We start from the raw sequence: 17,667 nt of genomic DNA on the forward strand, positions 1-17,667 counted from the left end.
TGCTTTTCGTTTGGTTTTTATGAGCCTTTTACCAAATCCTAGTAAAATCGGCCGGTTATCTTCGCATAAGCACCTCTTTTTCGCCCGGCACTAAAAGGGTTAATCGAAAGTAGATTAACGAAAATAGATTACCGGCCGGACAAACAACGGGACATGCGTTACCTTCGCCTTTCAATGAAGCGGCAACGAAACTTCTCAGCGCGGAATTCGGTCGGCGCTCCTTTCCGGCCGACAATGCGGGACGCGTCCTCGACGACCGCGTTATGTCCACGACGAGTACGTGAGGAGAATTCAATCGGGCCCTGGAAAAGATTGGCGAACGATTAGGATAGGGTGTCTCGAGCGCTGCTTGTCGAGCTTGCAGCTGAGAGGGAGGGGGGAGAGCCTGAAAGTTCGATCAGCCGGCGGCTTTCTCGAGTCCCTCCTCGACTCGCAATTCCCGACACGCGGGGACGGCGGCGAAGAATTCGCCGAATTTCCACGCGGAATTAGGGGGATTATTTTCAACGATCTCCGAGGAGAACGGTCGAATGTTTGGGGAAGGACGAGAGTGCTCTCGAGACCGCATTACGCTGTTGTTGTTGATCGGGAGCGAACGTACGTCACTCGATTTCAGGAACTCCGAAGACAGTGCCAAGATTTCGCCACCGCTTTGCTGGACCACACTAGAACTTCCTACGAGCTCGAAGTCCTGCTGAATCACGACCCAACGGGACCAGCCTTTGAGCACGGGGAGAGGATGCATCTGAACCGCTTAAAATTAGCCATTAAGCTCAGACAGAAAAAGGTACGAGACTTCGGGCGAGAATGCATTTTTCCGCCATTTTACAATCGCGTCGCAATGATATCAGAATTGTAAATTTCTTCTTGACATCATCGCCGCGTAAAGCCGCGTCTGACGCCAACGGTAGTCAAGTAGAAGCACATCCAGTCGATCCGAGTCGAAAGCTAGTAGCTGGCTAGTACAGACTAGATTAAATCTTCTTGCTCGTTATTAGTTCGTTATTATTCACCAGAATGTCGATTTTGTGATCTGACGATCTGACTGTTACTTGGCTATTATACAAATATAATAGAGCAGGTGGCGTCGTGTAGTCTAAAATAAATAATCCAGCTATTATAAACCCGCCAATAGTATTAAAAAATGGAGGAATTCCAAATTGAAGATACGTTGTTCCATAAAAATCATAAAAAATAAAAGTGAACGTTACACTACTGCCTGGCAATTAGTTATGATTTTTTCATCCCGTAACTGTAATTTCTTTCGTTTAACCATCAGCTAACTTATTTATCCAGCCAGTAGTAACGTTAGACACAAATTTGCTATCTCGTGGCAGCGAGGTCCGATTTCTACTCAGGATGCTTCTGGGATATTTCGCAGGTTTAACCGATCGTCCTGCATCTCTAGCGTGGGGAAACGTTTTCTCGTAACGCTGTCGTACTCGTATTCTAAAAATCATATCTCGAGTCCTTCGTCCGATTGCGACATCAACATTCCAAGGCCTTACTGGCGCGGGCACAATCGAGCTTAATTAAACAGCGGACGGAGACAGAGGACGTTCGTTAGTTTAATGTCATAATTAGGGACGACAGTTCGGACGGCAATTGCAATTTAAACTCCGATTGCGGGCCACTGTCACCTTCCACGGTCGTCGTGTGGCCGGAAACTGGTCGGTCAATATCGCGTTACCTGGATATTTCCAGTTCGTGGCGCATCCGAACGTGCAGCAGCTACTGGCATCGATCTGGTACGAGGGCCTGCCGGGGTTCCGTAGGAAGAACATGTTCCTCCAGGCGCTGGAGATCGTACGGATCGGCATCCTCTTCCCGTTTTTCAGCGTGGCGTACATCATCGCACCTCACAGCGTGGTCGGCCAGACTATGAGGAAGCCGTTTATCAAATTCATCTGTAACTCCGCGTCGTATTTCACTTTTCTATGTGAGTCTACTCTACTATCCTCTCTCGTTGCACGGTACTTAGACGTACGTCGCGACGTAATCCTATCTGAATGAGTTCCCTACCTAGAGAGCTCTTTCTCTCTTTCTCTCTCTCTCTCTCTCTCTCGGAGAGCTCTCCGCGCGAGCGCGAGGTATCTTTTCATTTATTAATTACTTCGAGGAGATCAGAGCGAAATCCGAGGATAAGATAGTCCCCGAAGAGCTGATGCACCCGCTCTCGCTCGCGCACGGGAACGAAGGAAGGAAGGAAGGAAGGAACGCGGTGTTAACGGCGAATCGGTTATCGTTCCGGGGCGGTTTCGTGTGACGCTTTAAATCCAGCCACTTGGCACGATATCCGGCGGCCGTAACCCGCTATTTCGTAGATTGTTCGGCACACTTGATCAACGCGACCCAAATATCCGCTTCGTTCCGGAAATATCGGCGGTGCCGCTCCATTCTTACAAACAACATCCACCGTCTATAGCATTGCTTCCCGCGCTCGCCTCCCTCCGCCCCGGCCACCGCCTTTGCAACACTTCATTAATTTACGGAGCAATTAAACCTCTGCTCGGTCGCGTTGAGTACCTTACGAAGCGAGCGGCTCGCAAAGAATAACGCTTTCAACCGGGACTGACGATAATAGATAGATACGCGAGTGTTATTTTTACGAACGTCTAGGTTTTCCTTCCATCAAAAAGGAGGAAGGCAAGAGAGAGAGAGAGAGAGAGTAATTATTCGAGATCGGACCTGTTCCCGCCTATTTTCGTTCGCGAATGACGAACAAACGGTGTTAATTTCGCGCGGTATTTACAGTAGCGGCTTCCCCCCGTTTGACTTATTTTCCCGCGGAAGTATTTCGGCAAAGTGACACGAGCGCCTCGAGCTCTTTCCTACGGCGTATTTAACTTCCCGGCACGTTGGCGGATCAAACAACCGCGTGGTGAGCGTCAAACAGTTTACAAATACCTTTCGGTGCCGCTACCAATAATAGTCGTGCACTAATGCGCGGCATTGAGACGGCTAAGAAGCATTACCGCCGCAAGCTTAATTGTTCGCCCGACGAGCGATACATCCCGCTTGGTTTTCCCAACGTTTCAGCAACGATCCGATATTCTACAGAGTGTTTCATTCGTCGCGTCACCGGGCAGGATTGTAACGACGGGATAGGGATGTTGTGATGATCACTGATATCGATATATTTTTCTTTCGATATTTCCCCTTCGACACCGGGCAGTTCCGCGCCGATATTTCCTTCACACATCCGTATCCTTATCAGTACCGCTTCCGATATCTATTTTTGATGTCTCTTCTTTTAATTTTCTAAATTTAATTAAAATAATTAAGAAAGCTCAACGAAGCCACGAAAAATGAGTCACAACGACATGCGATCTCTCGCTTCTGACGTCATCAAGTAAGGACAGTCACGGTAAGGACACTGCCTTAACACATCCTTCTTAAGATTTTTTAGATCACGAACTGTAGGAAGTCTAGTGCAGAAGATAAAAGTATCTTTACATCATAGTAAGATTCTTACGAGTAGCCGTACGAGACTCTTAAAAGTAGCTCGCAAGACAAATACCTCCCTGATTTTTTATGTTTCCTCCAATTTTAAGTTTTTTAAAGTTTCGACACCAGTATCGGTACCGATATTTTTACCGGTACTCCCGTGGTATCGCGACATCCCCGACGACGAATTCCCTCGACGGATCCTCTCTGACGAGTTTTGAAACACCCTCGTTTCTGAAAAAGGGAAAGCCTCGTGAGAAGCCGCGTGTCTCGTCGCGGCTCTTCGACTTTCAACGTCAAACATCTGGGGATATTAAATCATAAATTAAATCTCCGCCGAAATGAAGTCTATTCCGAGCGGGAAACGCGCGATTCTATTCTTAGCGTCGCGACGGAACGTCCGAAAGGTAACCGCACGGGATTTTCAACGATGATGATCGCGCGTAATTTTGCCTGCGCAGTCATGTTAATTCTGGCTAGTCAGCGGATAGAAAGCGTGATCGGTAATTGGATGGGACGCGACGTCGTGCAGCACGAAGAACCAGCGCCGACGAAGAGAGGTGCCGCCCCGACGATCGTGGAATGGTAAGTAAGGCGCATTCTTCCTCCGTTCTCGCGATTATTCCCGAGATCGCCGCGTTATTGACGGTAACGTCAGCGCGCGCGTGCCACGACGCTTCGGGTTTCTCAATTTTTCCGAGACGGCGGGGGGGAATTAGAGGCGGCAGGAAATTTCATGCGTGGGCTGTGCGAGCAATTTTCGCGGGGGATTAAAGCGGTCGGGGAAAAAGATGAAAAGGATGGGGCGAGAAATGAGTAAAGTAAGGTAAGCGCGATAAACTCCGTGTAATATCCCGCGGCTTACGGCTCTCTCTCTCTCTCTCGTGCGCGCGCGCGGCGAACGCGTTGCACGCGAAGTCGATAGTAAGCGATAGGCCCCGAAGACGCAATCTCGTGGAATCTTTCCCTCCGTGGTGACGAGATTGAAACGGGGCGATCATAAGTCACGTCTCGCTGCAAATTTAAGCTCGTCTCGATCCCGCCTCCGGGATCGATTTCGCATTTAATTTAGCGCGCGTTATCAATAAACCGATCGAAAGTTCTGTTCTCACCCGAGAAGCGCCTGTACAAGGGTCGATTGTAATTGCAAGAGAGAGGGAGAGAGAGATGATAGACGAGGAAAGTGTAAACAAGTAGATTACGTCGCCACCAGTCAAGCATCAATTTCGCTCATCCGATCTCGTTTCATTGAATCCAACGCTCGCGAGCGCCATAAAGTGAAATATATTGACGCGCGCGCGCGGATGACTCGGTAGCGCGTTTTTCTCCCTTTCGCCTTCGGCGACGTCAAGATCGGGAAACGAGGTGACCGGAGAGAGATTGACGCGCCGCAGGTTTATCTTGGCCTGGGTGTCGGGACTGATCTGGTCGGAGGTCAAACAATTGTGGGACGTGGGCTTGGAGGAGTACGTGAACGACATGTGGAACGTGATCGACTTCGTGACGAACTCGCTCTACGTGGCCACGGTGGCGCTCAGGGTCGTAGCTTACTACAGGGTGCAGAAGGAGAACGAGGGTCAGTCGCCGGGATCGCCGGCGATCGAGCTTCAGCGGGAGCAGTGGGACACGTGGGACCCGATGCTTATCTCCGAGGGCCTCTTCTCCGCCGCCAACATCTTCAGGTAATAAATCGAGCGAGCCCGCTTCTGTGTATTTCCTCCGCAGTCACTCCGTGCGCGAGATAAAACGATCTCGCAGCGAGACGGTTGTCGGTTCTCTCTCTCGCGCTCCCACGAATGTCACAAGTCGAATTTATTTTGCGAGCCGGTGAACCATAACGTCGGATCACACCGCTACGATCTCGCAGCGAATTGCCGCCCGGCTCGTCCTTTGTCACTTTTTCCTGACAAGTCACTCAAAAATCCACTATCCTCCAAAATGGGTCGCTACCCAGATAGCACGGTGAATTCTTCAAGTGTTCCTGAAGTTGAGTCGCGAAGTATTCATTGTGATGAATTTTTGAAGAACACCTCGAGACGAACTGATTCCGGTTAATTCTTCGAGAATTCTTCAGACATTCGTTTGCTTTTTTTTTTCTAATTCTGTGTTCTCCTTAAAAATTAATTCTTTACGAACTTCCACCCACCTCTGCCGTCCGAATATAGTCACTTTTTTTTCCTAAACTCCGCCGTCAAGCTTGTAAAATATAGGTATTCTATATATTTTTTGGCCGTCTCTCTTAATAAAACTGTTCCGAAGCTGCTGCGAAAACATACTTGTACTATCGTTCATGCTTTTGATCTTCCCTTGTTACGAACTTTCAAGCTGTATTATGAAAAGATCTCGCTATATGTTAAGTTTCAAAGGTAAACCTGGGAAGGTAAGAACGTTACTTTTCGCTTAAATGGCTCTGGTCACTCTCAGAATTCGGCCAAAAATATCACTTTTCGTCATTAATTCGATATCTGAGGGGCCGCCTCTTCCGTCAAGAAGCAGTCACTATTTCGCTGTTTTATCCCGATAACCGGATGGCAGCGGTGATCTCGTTATTTCGGCATTTGAATACCACCTACCTCGTACGTGCCGCGCTCGGAATGCGCATGAATTACCGATCGAATCGGAAAGTTGATCGCGTGAGACGCGATATTACGCGAGAGAGCCCGAGAGAGAAGGGAGAGAAAGTTAGTTCGGAAGATCAACGTTGCCTTCGGCATTATTCGGAATTAAAGGCGAATAACGTTACGTTATAGCTCGCTGAAGCTCGTCTACATATTCTCCGTGAATCCCCACCTCGGCCCGCTGCAAGTCTCCCTGTCGAGGATGGTCATGGACATCATGAAGTTCTTCTTCCTCTACGTGCTGGTTCTCTTCGCCTTCTCGTGCGGTAATGCCACACGCTAATAGGATAGAGAGAGAGAGAGAGTGTCGCGATATTGCGGGAGAGATGTGTCACTACAGGAGAGAAAACAAATGTTTCTTCTCAGGTCTCAATCAACTTCTGTGGTATTACGCCGACATGGAGAAGAAACGATGCCCCACGGCGATGGCGCATTTACCCAACGCGAACGTCACCACTGATTCCAACGCGTGCATCGTTTGGCGCCGTTTCGCCAAGTATGCGAGATAACTTTTGCACGCACATCTATTTTTTATGCATAATGCGCTCCACTTTGCCGCGTATGAGACGTGTAGAATTAAGCGGTTCTCTATTTAAGTTCTCGAAGGGAGCGAAGCGAAAAAGATAAGAGAGGACGAAAAGCAGATCTCGACGTATAAAGGATTCGGAGGAAAAGTGCCAAAACTGACATACCATTTAATCCTTGGACTCTAAAGCCTTGTTGAAGATGTAAAATAAAAATTGATGCGCATGGATGCGAATCAGCAATAGTTGGCGGTCTTATGAAAATTGTTATTTCCTTGCAAGTAACTATTTTTTCAGGTATTCGAGGATTGACCAGAAATTAAGCCTCAAAACTGACATACCCATGATATTTATAGGAAATTATCGGACAAATAAAATGAAACTATTGAAATTACGTTATTTTGTGCATTTATTACATTACATGTTATCTTCAATCTTACATATTTGTTAAAACTTTAAACATTTTACGATATATATCGCTCCTTTATTATATAAAAAGGGAACTCCCGATTTCTTTCAGACTATCTTAAACAAACCGACAGAAAGGCGGGGAAAAATCAATCACCAGTAGCTCCAACTATATTCTGTAAAATGATATTTCACAGTAAAGTTGAGGTAGGTCGGTTGAAAGACTATAATACAGACGCAGGTGTCTCGGTCCACGGAATAACATAATCTTAACTTTTCCTGGCGTGGTTCAGTGACAGAATAGATATTGGCACAAGACGCAAAGTGGCTTAGAAAGTCCGAAACTTTTACACTGTAAAGCAGCATTGTTAAATAAACTATTTACCGCTGATTCGTTATTTTAATTGTTCACAAGAAGAAAGCTCAACGAAACTTCGGTACAGCGAAAAAATCAAACGATGCTAGTAACATAATCGAGCGTGTTTGCAAACAGAAAGTGCCACTTCAGCGCCAACTACTACAGACACAACAGACGAAGTTCGTGTACTGTTCAACAGGGTTTAGTATTTTGCAGCCAAGAAACATGGGTATGTCGGTTTACCGTACCTATGTCAGTTTTGGTGCTTATCTTCTATATTTCGCAGCTGAAATATTCTCTATCGTTACGTTTGTTCACTCGACAGTCTGTTTGAAACTACCCAAACGCTCTTCTGGGCGGTTTTCGGCCTGGTGGACCTCGAGAGCTTCGAGCTGGACGGCATCAAGGTGTTCACCAGGTTCTGGGGTATGCTGATGTTCGGCACTTACTCGGTCATCAACATCGTCGTCCTCCTGAATCTCCTGATCGCCATGATGAATCATTCCTATCAGTTAATCTCCGTAAGTGCAGTTTCTTTGACCTCGTTCGCGACACGGCGCCGTCGCCGCATATATGTCTGCACACACGATCCACGTTCCTACGGAAACTTAAAGCAAACTAGCCGAATGACAAAACGCGGGATCTGACGTTAGTCGTAGCGCCAGACACGATCGTTACTCATGTCGAATTTATTTGCCGGGGGATCAATTAGCGAAGATAAACGCGAGATTCTCGGAAGCCGTGGAGCAACGTCGGCGCGAAATTACGCTGTAGAACCGTGCGACAGTTTTCCGCGTTTACAATCAAAATCGAGGCTAATTAGCCGGCTCTGGCTTGACTTCGGTGTTCCCGATCAGGAACGCGCCGATGTCGAGTGGAAGTTTGCGAGGAGCAAACTTTGGATCAGCTATTTCGAGGAGGGTGGAACCGTGCCGCCGCCGTTTAACATCATACCGACCCCGAAAAGCGCCTGGTACGTCGGACAGTGGTTGTACCGAAAGCTCTGTGGACACAGCAGGGCCGCCAAGAAGGAGCACATGCGGACGATCCGGGTAAGCGACCCGTTATCCCGGACTTTCCAGCGAAAGCGGAACGCTCGGTGCCGCCTTTGCAACGGAATCCCCCGGGGAATCGACGGAGCGCACTACCGATTTCTGAACTCGAATTCTCCGCTCCTTCTCTCACTCTCTCTCCCTCTTTCTTTCCTTCCCTTCTCCACGAAAATGTAAAGCAAGCAGCGAAATAAGATGTCAGTACCAGGATATCGCGAAGCGGTTCGGTGAATCTTTAAGAAAACGATGAAAAATGTATCCGCCCCGTCGTACGTCGACGACGACGACGACGAGTGCATTTTCGCGAATTTCGTCGGAGTGCAGCGCCGTTTTGGATTTTAAAATTTGATTCCTGCACACGCGACGAGAGTAGAGGGAATAGCCGGGGAAAAACTTCATGTACTAGAAAAGGCCGGGAGAGAGAGAGGGAGGGGGAGGAGGGAGGATTGCACCTCTTTTAGAGCTTTTAGGAAATATTAGATCGGGGAAGTTCTCTCTCTCTCTCTCTCTCTCTTTCTGTGAAGTTAGCGGTCGCCTACTACCCGTTGCGTCGTGTAAACTTATAAATTGAACGTATATACGGAATTTCCCCGAACTGTCTTTTCTTTCATACCCACGGATTCCTCCAGAGAGACAATCTCGGTACTTGCGAGCAGAGACAATTGCCAACAACAAGTTTCGAGTTACAATCGGTTGAAGACGAAAGGCTTCTCAAGCGGGGAATCGCGAAAGTTTATATTTCATCCAATTTCCAGTGCATTTCCAACAGATTTGCAATTTGGGAATTGAGACACGCGATACTGAAAATCCGTAAAACGACGCGACAATGCGAAGACATTAGTTTCCGTCGACATTCTCGCCGGGGAGAGCTCGAGCGCGCGTCCGAAGAGTTGAAAGGTGGCCCGACAGTCCGGGATATATTGTGCAGGGCGCGCGTGTAACGAGCTTTCCTGAGAAATTACGTTTTCAATGACTCAGGTTTCAATTATTTAGGAGAAATAACTCTTTCCTCAGCGGAAGGTGAAACAAGCTTCCGAGCGGGACTTCAGGTACCAGAGCATCATGAGAAATTTGGTAAGGCGATATGTCACCGTGGAGCAGCGGAAAGCGGAAGGCGAGGGCGTCACAGAGGACGACGTGAATGAGATCAAGCAAGACATCAGCGCATTTCGCTGCGAGCTCATCGAGATACTGAAAAATTCCGGCATCGATACCTCCACCGCGGCGAGCAGCGGCACCGGTGAGTGTCGGACGAGAAAAAAAGAGAATATGGATTATACGAGGATTCTGCATGAAGCGGCGTGTGAAATCGCGCGCGTGTGCACGGGAAAAAAAATCAATCTTAAATCAATGATAGATATTCTCGTGTATGAGCGAGAATATTATAATCTTCTTAGAAGATTTTTAATCTCGATTTGATTGAATTCGTATTGTATTAGGCCCGGACTGTCGGGCCACGCTAGTATTACTCGCGCTCAATTAAAGGCTATAAATTTTCTAAGAATATTATATTATAATATTCTTGCATATGAGAATATCTATCGTTGATTTAAGACTATTTTTTTTTCCACATGTTCACGGAGAAAAAAGTTTCTTTAGATTTAATATACGTGTTTGTTTGACTTCGATTTGTTCAATATAAACAATACAATTTAATATCAAATATCATTTTGTTTGAATGAAAAACGCTATTTCACCAGAATACACCATGTTGTTTGATAAAAAAGAAGACATTATTATTTAGAAGAAATAATATTTGGTTTTCGATAAAAAATTTATTTTATTATATATCAAATATTGTTTTATTGAGACAGAAAAAGAAGTTTTTAAATATTTTTCTGACATTGTGTTATTTCTTTTAAATAATTTATTGCTTATGACAACTTTTATAATGTTCGGATAGAAAACAAAGGAAATATGTTATTTGACGTAAGAATATTTATTGTATGAGAAACCAAACATTCCTGTTTGTTGAATCAAACATTCGTTTGTTTGCTTCATTCCAAGAGACAAATTTGTTTCAATTAAAGGAATTTTATTAAATCCAAAGAAATCTTCTCTCTCTCTCTCTCTGCATGTACATGTGTGTAGTTTTCGCTGGTACAAGAGCCGAGCAGCCGTTATCGATCGCAAGCGTTAACTCGAACGTACAAATTAATATATTCGATCGAAACAGTATCTCATTATAAACTTCGTTTAAATGGGAGGATCTCGTAATAATGTACAAACGTAATATAGAGAATCATTAATCTCCCACTGCTCCGGGAGAGATACAATTTAACAATGTTTTGATTCTAAACAAATGCGCATTCAACGTGGTAACAAACGTGCGCGTTCTCCGAGTTAACGAGGAAAATTATACGAGCAACGGTGGCGCGTCCTCGATATATTCGCCGCAAATTGTTAATCATGTCACGTGTGAAACATCGAAACTTTCGAATTTAACATTGCGACGATATTCCGCTCCGACGGCGCGCGGGATCATTATTTTATTCGCGCTCGCCGCATTTGTCACCCCACGGACCAGCCTTTCTTGTAATTCGAAGTTAAAGAATGCGGACATTAATCATCCGGAGGAATTTCAGGGCTAATTGCCGTAATTAAGGATTTCCCGGTGGTTGTTCGGGCATCGCGTCAGTTTGAATCTCCGCTTGTTCCTAAAGGGAGAGGACGATTAACGAACACGATCGAAGCGAACGGACGTTTTATTCGCGAGCGACGTCGTCTTAATTGAAGAAACGTTAACCGAGGCGATTCAGTTTTCGAATCGCGAATGCGCGAATCGTCACCCGCGATCCGAGGGCATCTCGTTTTAGGGCGTGCTCGAAAATAAATTTGGCTGCTGCCAATAAAAAAGATAAAATAGGCAACATCGAAAATTATTGATACTGCGTTCCGTTTCTCTCACTAATGAATCAGTTGATAAAAAGAAGTTGAACTTAAAGATAGACTGGTAAGCACAAAAAATATAGATTTTTACTATTCGTGTAATAATATTTTATAAATTATAAATGAAATATAAAATCATAATAGAATACGAAATAATTTTGTGGACAAACATATTTTACTTGAACATATTATTCTTGATTCGTCTGGCAGTTCTTCCTCGAGTGATAGTGACGACAATGATGAAGGGCTGCAAAATATTTTAGTAAATAATAGTGGACATGAAAAAAGAATAATTCCAAAAATTATAAATTATTTCCAATATATTGTCTGAACCTCTACAATCTCATTTATATCGGAATCTTTCAATGTTGCTTAATTTATCAGAATTCATGTTTTTCATAATCAAATCGGAAAACTTACACGATTCTCTTAAAACACGCCAGCTGATTTATATTGGTGGGAGAAACGAAACGCAGCATACCAGTAATTTCCAATGTCGCCATTGGCGGTGGCTAAATTGATTTTCGAGCACCGTCCTTGGTCGTTTCTTTGAGTTTCTCGGTAGAGAGTTTTCAGGCCGGCCGTTGATTTCCCGTTCGCCGGTAGACGCTATCCTTAGAGAGCTGTCCACAGGTGCGGGTGGCAAGAAGAACCGCCAGAAGGAGCGGCGTTTGATGAAGGGCTTCAACATCGCACCGCAGCCGGGCGGGAGCGGCACCCTGCCGCCCGTCGCCGAGTTCATAGCGTCTCTGCAGCAAGTGCAGAGCGAGAACTCCCATCAGGAGCTATTTGGCTCCACTCTGAGCGGCATATTCGGGCCGGGCACGACCCCGAAGAAGAGCCCGCATCATACCAGCACTAATAGCGTACCGGGGCTCGCCACCGGGCCGCGACAAATTCGCGGCAGCAGAAGCAGCTCCAGGAAAAAGCGTTGGGGCACTTTGATCGAGGCGGCGAAAGCCGGCAGGGTCTCGAGACTGATCGGTAAGTCGATCAAGGTTACCTCGCATTAGCGTTCCTACCTTTAATTAGTAAAAGAAAAGCGAGCGAAACTGACGTAAGAATGAAACATATCGGCGGAGTGGCAATTTCAGCTTGCAAGCACCTTTGGTTACGTTATTGGCGTTCGTTGATTTTTCAATGTGCTGACGTTCTTCTAGAGTCATCTTCCCGTAAATTCTTAAATAACAAATTAGCCTGAAATAATTTACCGGACAGTATTATTTTGCGGTGTGAGTTTGGAACTTTTCAAATCCACTTTAGATCTCGTGCCAGTTGTAAATTCGAACAAATCGAGACGAAAATTCTGAAAGGAGATCCGCGACATCCATATTTATAGCATGAAAGCATCTATTTTGGATTCGAGACTAACTCTTTCCCGTGCATTCCCCGCTTTCTCGTATGCATTTGCCGCTTCGTTGCCGCGCCGGACAGCGAGAGAGGCACTTCATAAATAGGCTGGAACGTTGTTGCCTCTTCCCAGGTAGATCTCGTTCGGAGGACTCGGTGTACTCGCCGGCGTCCGAGGACGGCGGCTCGCGATCCGAGGGCTCCTCGGACTCCAAGTCCTCCTTGGAGACGCCCACCGCAAGCCACGACCTACAGACGACGCAGCATCCCCATCACTCGCATCATCACGCGCATCATCACGAGACGCATCACATGTTCGCCCACGGCCTGGGCCCGGCTCTGGCTGCCCTGAGGAAGAAGCGCAAGAAGTTCTCCGTCTCGAGATCCTCGACGCCCGCGATGACCAGCAGCACCAACACGAACCCCGCGGAGAGCAGCGGCGCGATGCATCCGATCGCGAGCGCCCTGATGTCCAGGGTGACGAAGAAGCAGCTGCAACGCGCCAGCAGCGTGCCCACCAGGGGTCCCGATTTAGCGCCGCAGGCGATAACGGCGCGACGGCACGAGGTGACGCAGAGCCAGCAGCCGAGCCTCGACGTCGTCGAGATCGCCAGTATCACCGAGCAGCAAGGTGAGACCTCTGATATTGTGTTGTACAGCGGCCTGTTGTTTCGCGAGAGCGCGTAGAAGATAAGCCAACCACCACCTATCGGCTGTCGCGCGTCTAATCGGCCGATTATCGACCTTCTACCGAGACTCCGCAATTCGGGCGAAGCTGAGAAATAAGCGAGGCCACGGTTACACCGGAGACACATCATCCGGAGACGCTGAGAAAGTAAACGCTCGTTACCAGCCGATTTCGCGCTTGAAATTGTACTCTCTAAATTTCTCGGAGCGGGATCTTCATGAGGCCCTGGAGCCGAGTAACTCGAATTGGAGTGATCTTCACTCTTAAGGGGGTGAATTCTTTCACTCCGTGACGCGGAGCGGAGTTTCGCTATAAAAATGGCGCGATCACTGAATCACGCGAGTTAGTAGAATGACTTTCACCCCGTGTCGTGAAGTGAATATTTTCATTCCGTGCCGAATTTAGCCTGACCTGAAATTTTACATGTCGAGGAAAGAAGCGACGCGATAATCGAGCCTTACTGTAATCATTCCGCAATCGGATACGTTCGCTCTTCTTTGAGCGAAACCTCCGTTTTAAACGAGTTAAACGCTCACTCGTGAAAAGTGAAACGTCACTCCGCTCCACGCTCGCAGGTGAGGTTTCACTCCGAGAAATTTCGAGAACGGAGACGTGCGCACGGACACTCGGAGTGAAGATGATTTACGCTTACTTAGCCTTCGGAGTTTTTCTCAAGTTCGATATTCGCGATACGAGGGGAAAGCAAGGAGAGAGGGGAGAGGAGAGAGGCTCATGACGCGCCTCGTGGTCGATTTCCAGGTGTTGTCAGTATGGCACCACTGACACCATCGACCACCGAGGAGAGCGTGGTGGCGAGCGGCTCGACGTCGATCACCGTGAAGCGAAACGGATCGGCGACGCAGCTGCAACGTCTTCCTGGCATCGAGCCGATTTCCGGCCACGACGTGTCGGCCGGGTGGCTCTGAGGAAACCGGCGTGTCGCCGGCGGGCGGCAACAGACCAGTTGACACAGGAAGAACCAGTCGGAACTCACCGAGCTTCGTTTTCAACGGCCGTGAGGCTAGGACGACGCCGACGTGACGATCGTAGCAACCGAGGCACGACCGTCCCGGCGTCGGCAGACGCACAATGATGCCTTTCTCGCGCCATGCCGACTAAACGTAAGAGTGACGTCGATCGGGAATCTCGAAGAACCCCTCCTCCCCCTCTCTCTCTTTCTCTCTCTCTCTCTCTCTCTCTCTATCTATCTATCTATCTATCTCCTCTTTCCCGCGTCGACGACCCACCGAGACGTCCCTCTTCCTTCGTGAATGAGTATCCCCAGGTACAAGCACGGCCTCGTCTTCGTCGTATTCGATCCGTGTATTCGACGATAACGCGCGCGCGCACACAGCTCGGTATTACGACTTGTCAGCATGCGTTTTATATTTCTCGCACTTCGTTTAATGTTCCCCACGTACGAATTAATTTGTCTCCTAGTCTGTGCGGTTTTACACGTGCCCGAGAAAGAGAGTGTCTCGTGTTCGGTGATCACTCCGGTTGGTTCTTACTTTCGGATATTTAATTTAGATAAACGCATTAATCACGTACGGCGTCTCATCGCTCGCGATAAGACTCGCGTGGAACTCGAGTCGAGATATCCGTTCTACGTTGAATCTATTCAGTTCTATATTAAGCCCTCAAAGGGCTTCTATCGTGCTCTCTTGGACGCCGTAAGTGGGAAGTTATTCTTCCCGTCTTCTCTGCTCGAGGACTCGATGTAGAATCGAAAATTTCGACTCGGGTCCGACCGTACCGATTGATTCACGAATTCTTCCGTTTCCATCGCACTTGGAGATCGCATCGATCGAGTCCTTCTCGCATGAGTATCTTTGAGCGACGATCGACGGTAGATAGTACTGAGAAATTACTACTATTACTACTACTGCCAGAACGGAAGTGGCACGTGGGTCGGCGGCAAATAGCCTAGTCAACATTAGTCAGGAGATCTCAATGAAAGAAAGAGAAAAGAGGGAACGGTGCAGGAAAAACGACGAAATCATCGCACGTTGATTAAGTTAACCGTCGCGGAACGAGACGGGAGGGACCCGCGTCGGGGCAGAAGTCGCGAATGGGAGGTCGAAGAATCTGTCGAGACGCCTTCAGAGAGCTGGTCTACTGAAGGAACGATGGCTCTTTCGCTTCTTGACCCGAGCGATCGTTTCCGTTGTTTCTCTTCTCGACGCTTCGTTTCTTCCGCAGTCATCTCTCACGCAGGCTCACTCCTAGTCACGAAACTTTCCAGTCGACGCGATTATTTGTCGTACGGCGGACGATTTTCATTATTTTTTATTCTACGATCTAGCCTAGCGACAACGGCCACGAATGTTAAGGCCGAGAATGTAATTAGGTGTATGTTTCCTTCCGCGAGGTGATCGCGCCGCAGATTGCACGAAGGGAACGGTCGGACCTCCTGGAAGCTCTGTCTCTCCTCCCGGGAGCCAAGAGCGTCGTCTTAACGATCCCTACGACGAGAACGTTCGCGATTCCGCGTTTACGCGAATCGCCTTTCAGCGATCCGACGAGCACCTTCTGCAATCTGCCCGCACGCTAAAGATTATCGAGAGTGGCTACGAGAGATCTTTCGTTTACGTCGTCGAACCGCCGGGGGACGTCGGACCGATCCGATCGAGCCGAGCGCCCCGCCGGGATCCTTCGCGAGAGAGACGCAGGGGACGCAAGCAGGAACAAAGTGGCACGACCAAAGAACACGCCGTAGCATAGTCGAGTAGTGGCCTAAAAGAAGTGCGACGAGAGTAACCGTACTATTTCCTATAGATATTACGTGTATGTACGTTAATAATAATTATAATTATAATGATGATGATTATTATATCGTTAATGTTAAAAGGGAATCGCGCGCGCGCGGTCAGCACCACGGGCGGAGCNGCCTTTCTGTCTCTCTGTATTCATCGATCTTCCCCCGTGGTCTCGACAGCGCCGTAAGAAAAAGGAGATATAGTCATTATTGAAGTATACTGTACGCCTACCAAGCGAGCCGAACACCGTCGTGCGTCATGAACACAGTTACTCAAAGTGACGTTACTTTAAGCGAAGAGCAGCGCAGCACACGCGTGACGGTAGCACAAATGGACTTTGTAATCGACGAATTGGTGACACACGAGGGAGAACAATTGTCGTTGAATCGATGAAATTTCAAAGCAGCGTGATCGGAGTGAGAATCTTCTTCATTCGATGACGAACGTTGTCGAAGCTACATCGTGAATCCAAGCGTGTTATTTTTACGCGCATCAACGTCTCAAAATGACACATTTGGCTGAAGTTAGTTTTATATGTTTTCTCGCTCACGATTTAGCTTGCGTTATTTAAAACGTTTAATCGTGTTAAATTAAAATACGACAAATCTGGACCGTGTGAAATTAACACGTCCGGTCGCGTGAAGTGACGCGATTTCAAACGACGAGAGGTGCGTGAGAAAAGTATAAAAGCTTCTCGGTGAAAGGATTAGCAGTGTACTGTGTTATGCGTTGTTTCAATAATTAAGGTATTCGTTTCAACGATGTCGCTACTCAATCGAGAAGATTTGCTCCAGTTACGGGCGCTGTTGGGAAATCCCATCGATTCAACGGTATTTTCTTTCCGTGCGGTACCGTCGAAATGTCGAGTCACGCGAAAGGAACTATGTTTAACGGTAGATCCGCAAACGTACCACGATCTTTCAGGAGTTACGTCTAGTCAAGTATCCAGGATACCAATATGCCAGTTTGGTGCTCTTAGTAGGTGTACAGCGATTCTAGTCGTTATACCGCCTACGTGTATTATTTATATGAGATTATTAATGTAACTGTGAAGCTAGATATCGCCAGTTGGCGATGAGTCGTAGCGAGTGTTCGTTGTGACGGGGGAGGATAAAAGGACGCGAGGAAAAACCCACCTACCGGAAGCGCGGGAGAGAATAAAAAATGTATGGAAAGAAACAAGAGAACGAGAAAAAACGGAAGGAAGTAATAAAAGCGGAACCAACTGACTTTAAATAGACGTTTAAGCTCGCGCGAGATAGAAAAAGAAAAAAAGTCTCCGATACATTATTTGAATAACGACGGAGTCTCTGCGAGTCCGATCGAATTTTTTCACGATTACAGACGTAAGGACGACGGAGTCATTCCCCATATATCGCGCGAACACACACCGTGTCGAGAACAAGAAAGAAAGAAAAGAAGAAGGGAGAGGCGAAGGAAAGCGTGGAAACTTGCGAAAACGCGGGAACGCATGAACGATAAATAACCGGGGGAGAAAATCGCGAGCGAAACTCACGGCAGGACGGTCTTTTCCGAGCTCCGAAATTCCGAATGTTTTTCAAAGGCGGCCGGTC

At 47.4% G+C, this 17,667-nt stretch overlaps 1 protein-coding gene across 1 annotated transcript in view; it reads left to right on the forward strand.

Moving 5' to 3' along the window:
• LOC106749788 (transient receptor potential-gamma protein) overlaps positions 1-16,182 on the forward strand; it is a 102,494-nt gene extending 86,312 nt beyond the window's left edge. Inside the window, exons 8-19 of the mRNA XM_014629608.1 lie at positions 617-787; positions 1,705-1,939; positions 3,909-4,032; positions 4,842-5,129; positions 6,198-6,331; positions 6,432-6,561; positions 7,681-7,876; positions 8,213-8,407; positions 9,422-9,647; positions 11,930-12,280; positions 12,780-13,277; positions 14,094-16,182. Coding sequence (XP_014485094.1) covers positions 617-787; positions 1,705-1,939; positions 3,909-4,032; positions 4,842-5,129; positions 6,198-6,331; positions 6,432-6,561; positions 7,681-7,876; positions 8,213-8,407; positions 9,422-9,647; positions 11,930-12,280; positions 12,780-13,277; positions 14,094-14,260 — 2,715 coding nt within the window. The 3' untranslated portion in view covers positions 14,261-16,182. The remainder of the gene's footprint in view (positions 1-616; positions 788-1,704; positions 1,940-3,908; positions 4,033-4,841; positions 5,130-6,197; positions 6,332-6,431; positions 6,562-7,680; positions 7,877-8,212; positions 8,408-9,421; positions 9,648-11,929; positions 12,281-12,779; positions 13,278-14,093) is intronic.
• Positions 16,183-17,667: the final 1,485 nt, after the last annotated feature.

Source organism: Dinoponera quadriceps, unplaced genomic scaffold (assembly GCF_001313825.1).
Source record: "Dinoponera quadriceps isolate SergipeBrazil2010 unplaced genomic scaffold, ASM131382v1 scaffold3289, whole genome shotgun sequence".
Classification (NCBI taxonomy): domain Eukaryota; kingdom Metazoa; phylum Arthropoda; class Insecta; order Hymenoptera; family Formicidae; genus Dinoponera; species Dinoponera quadriceps.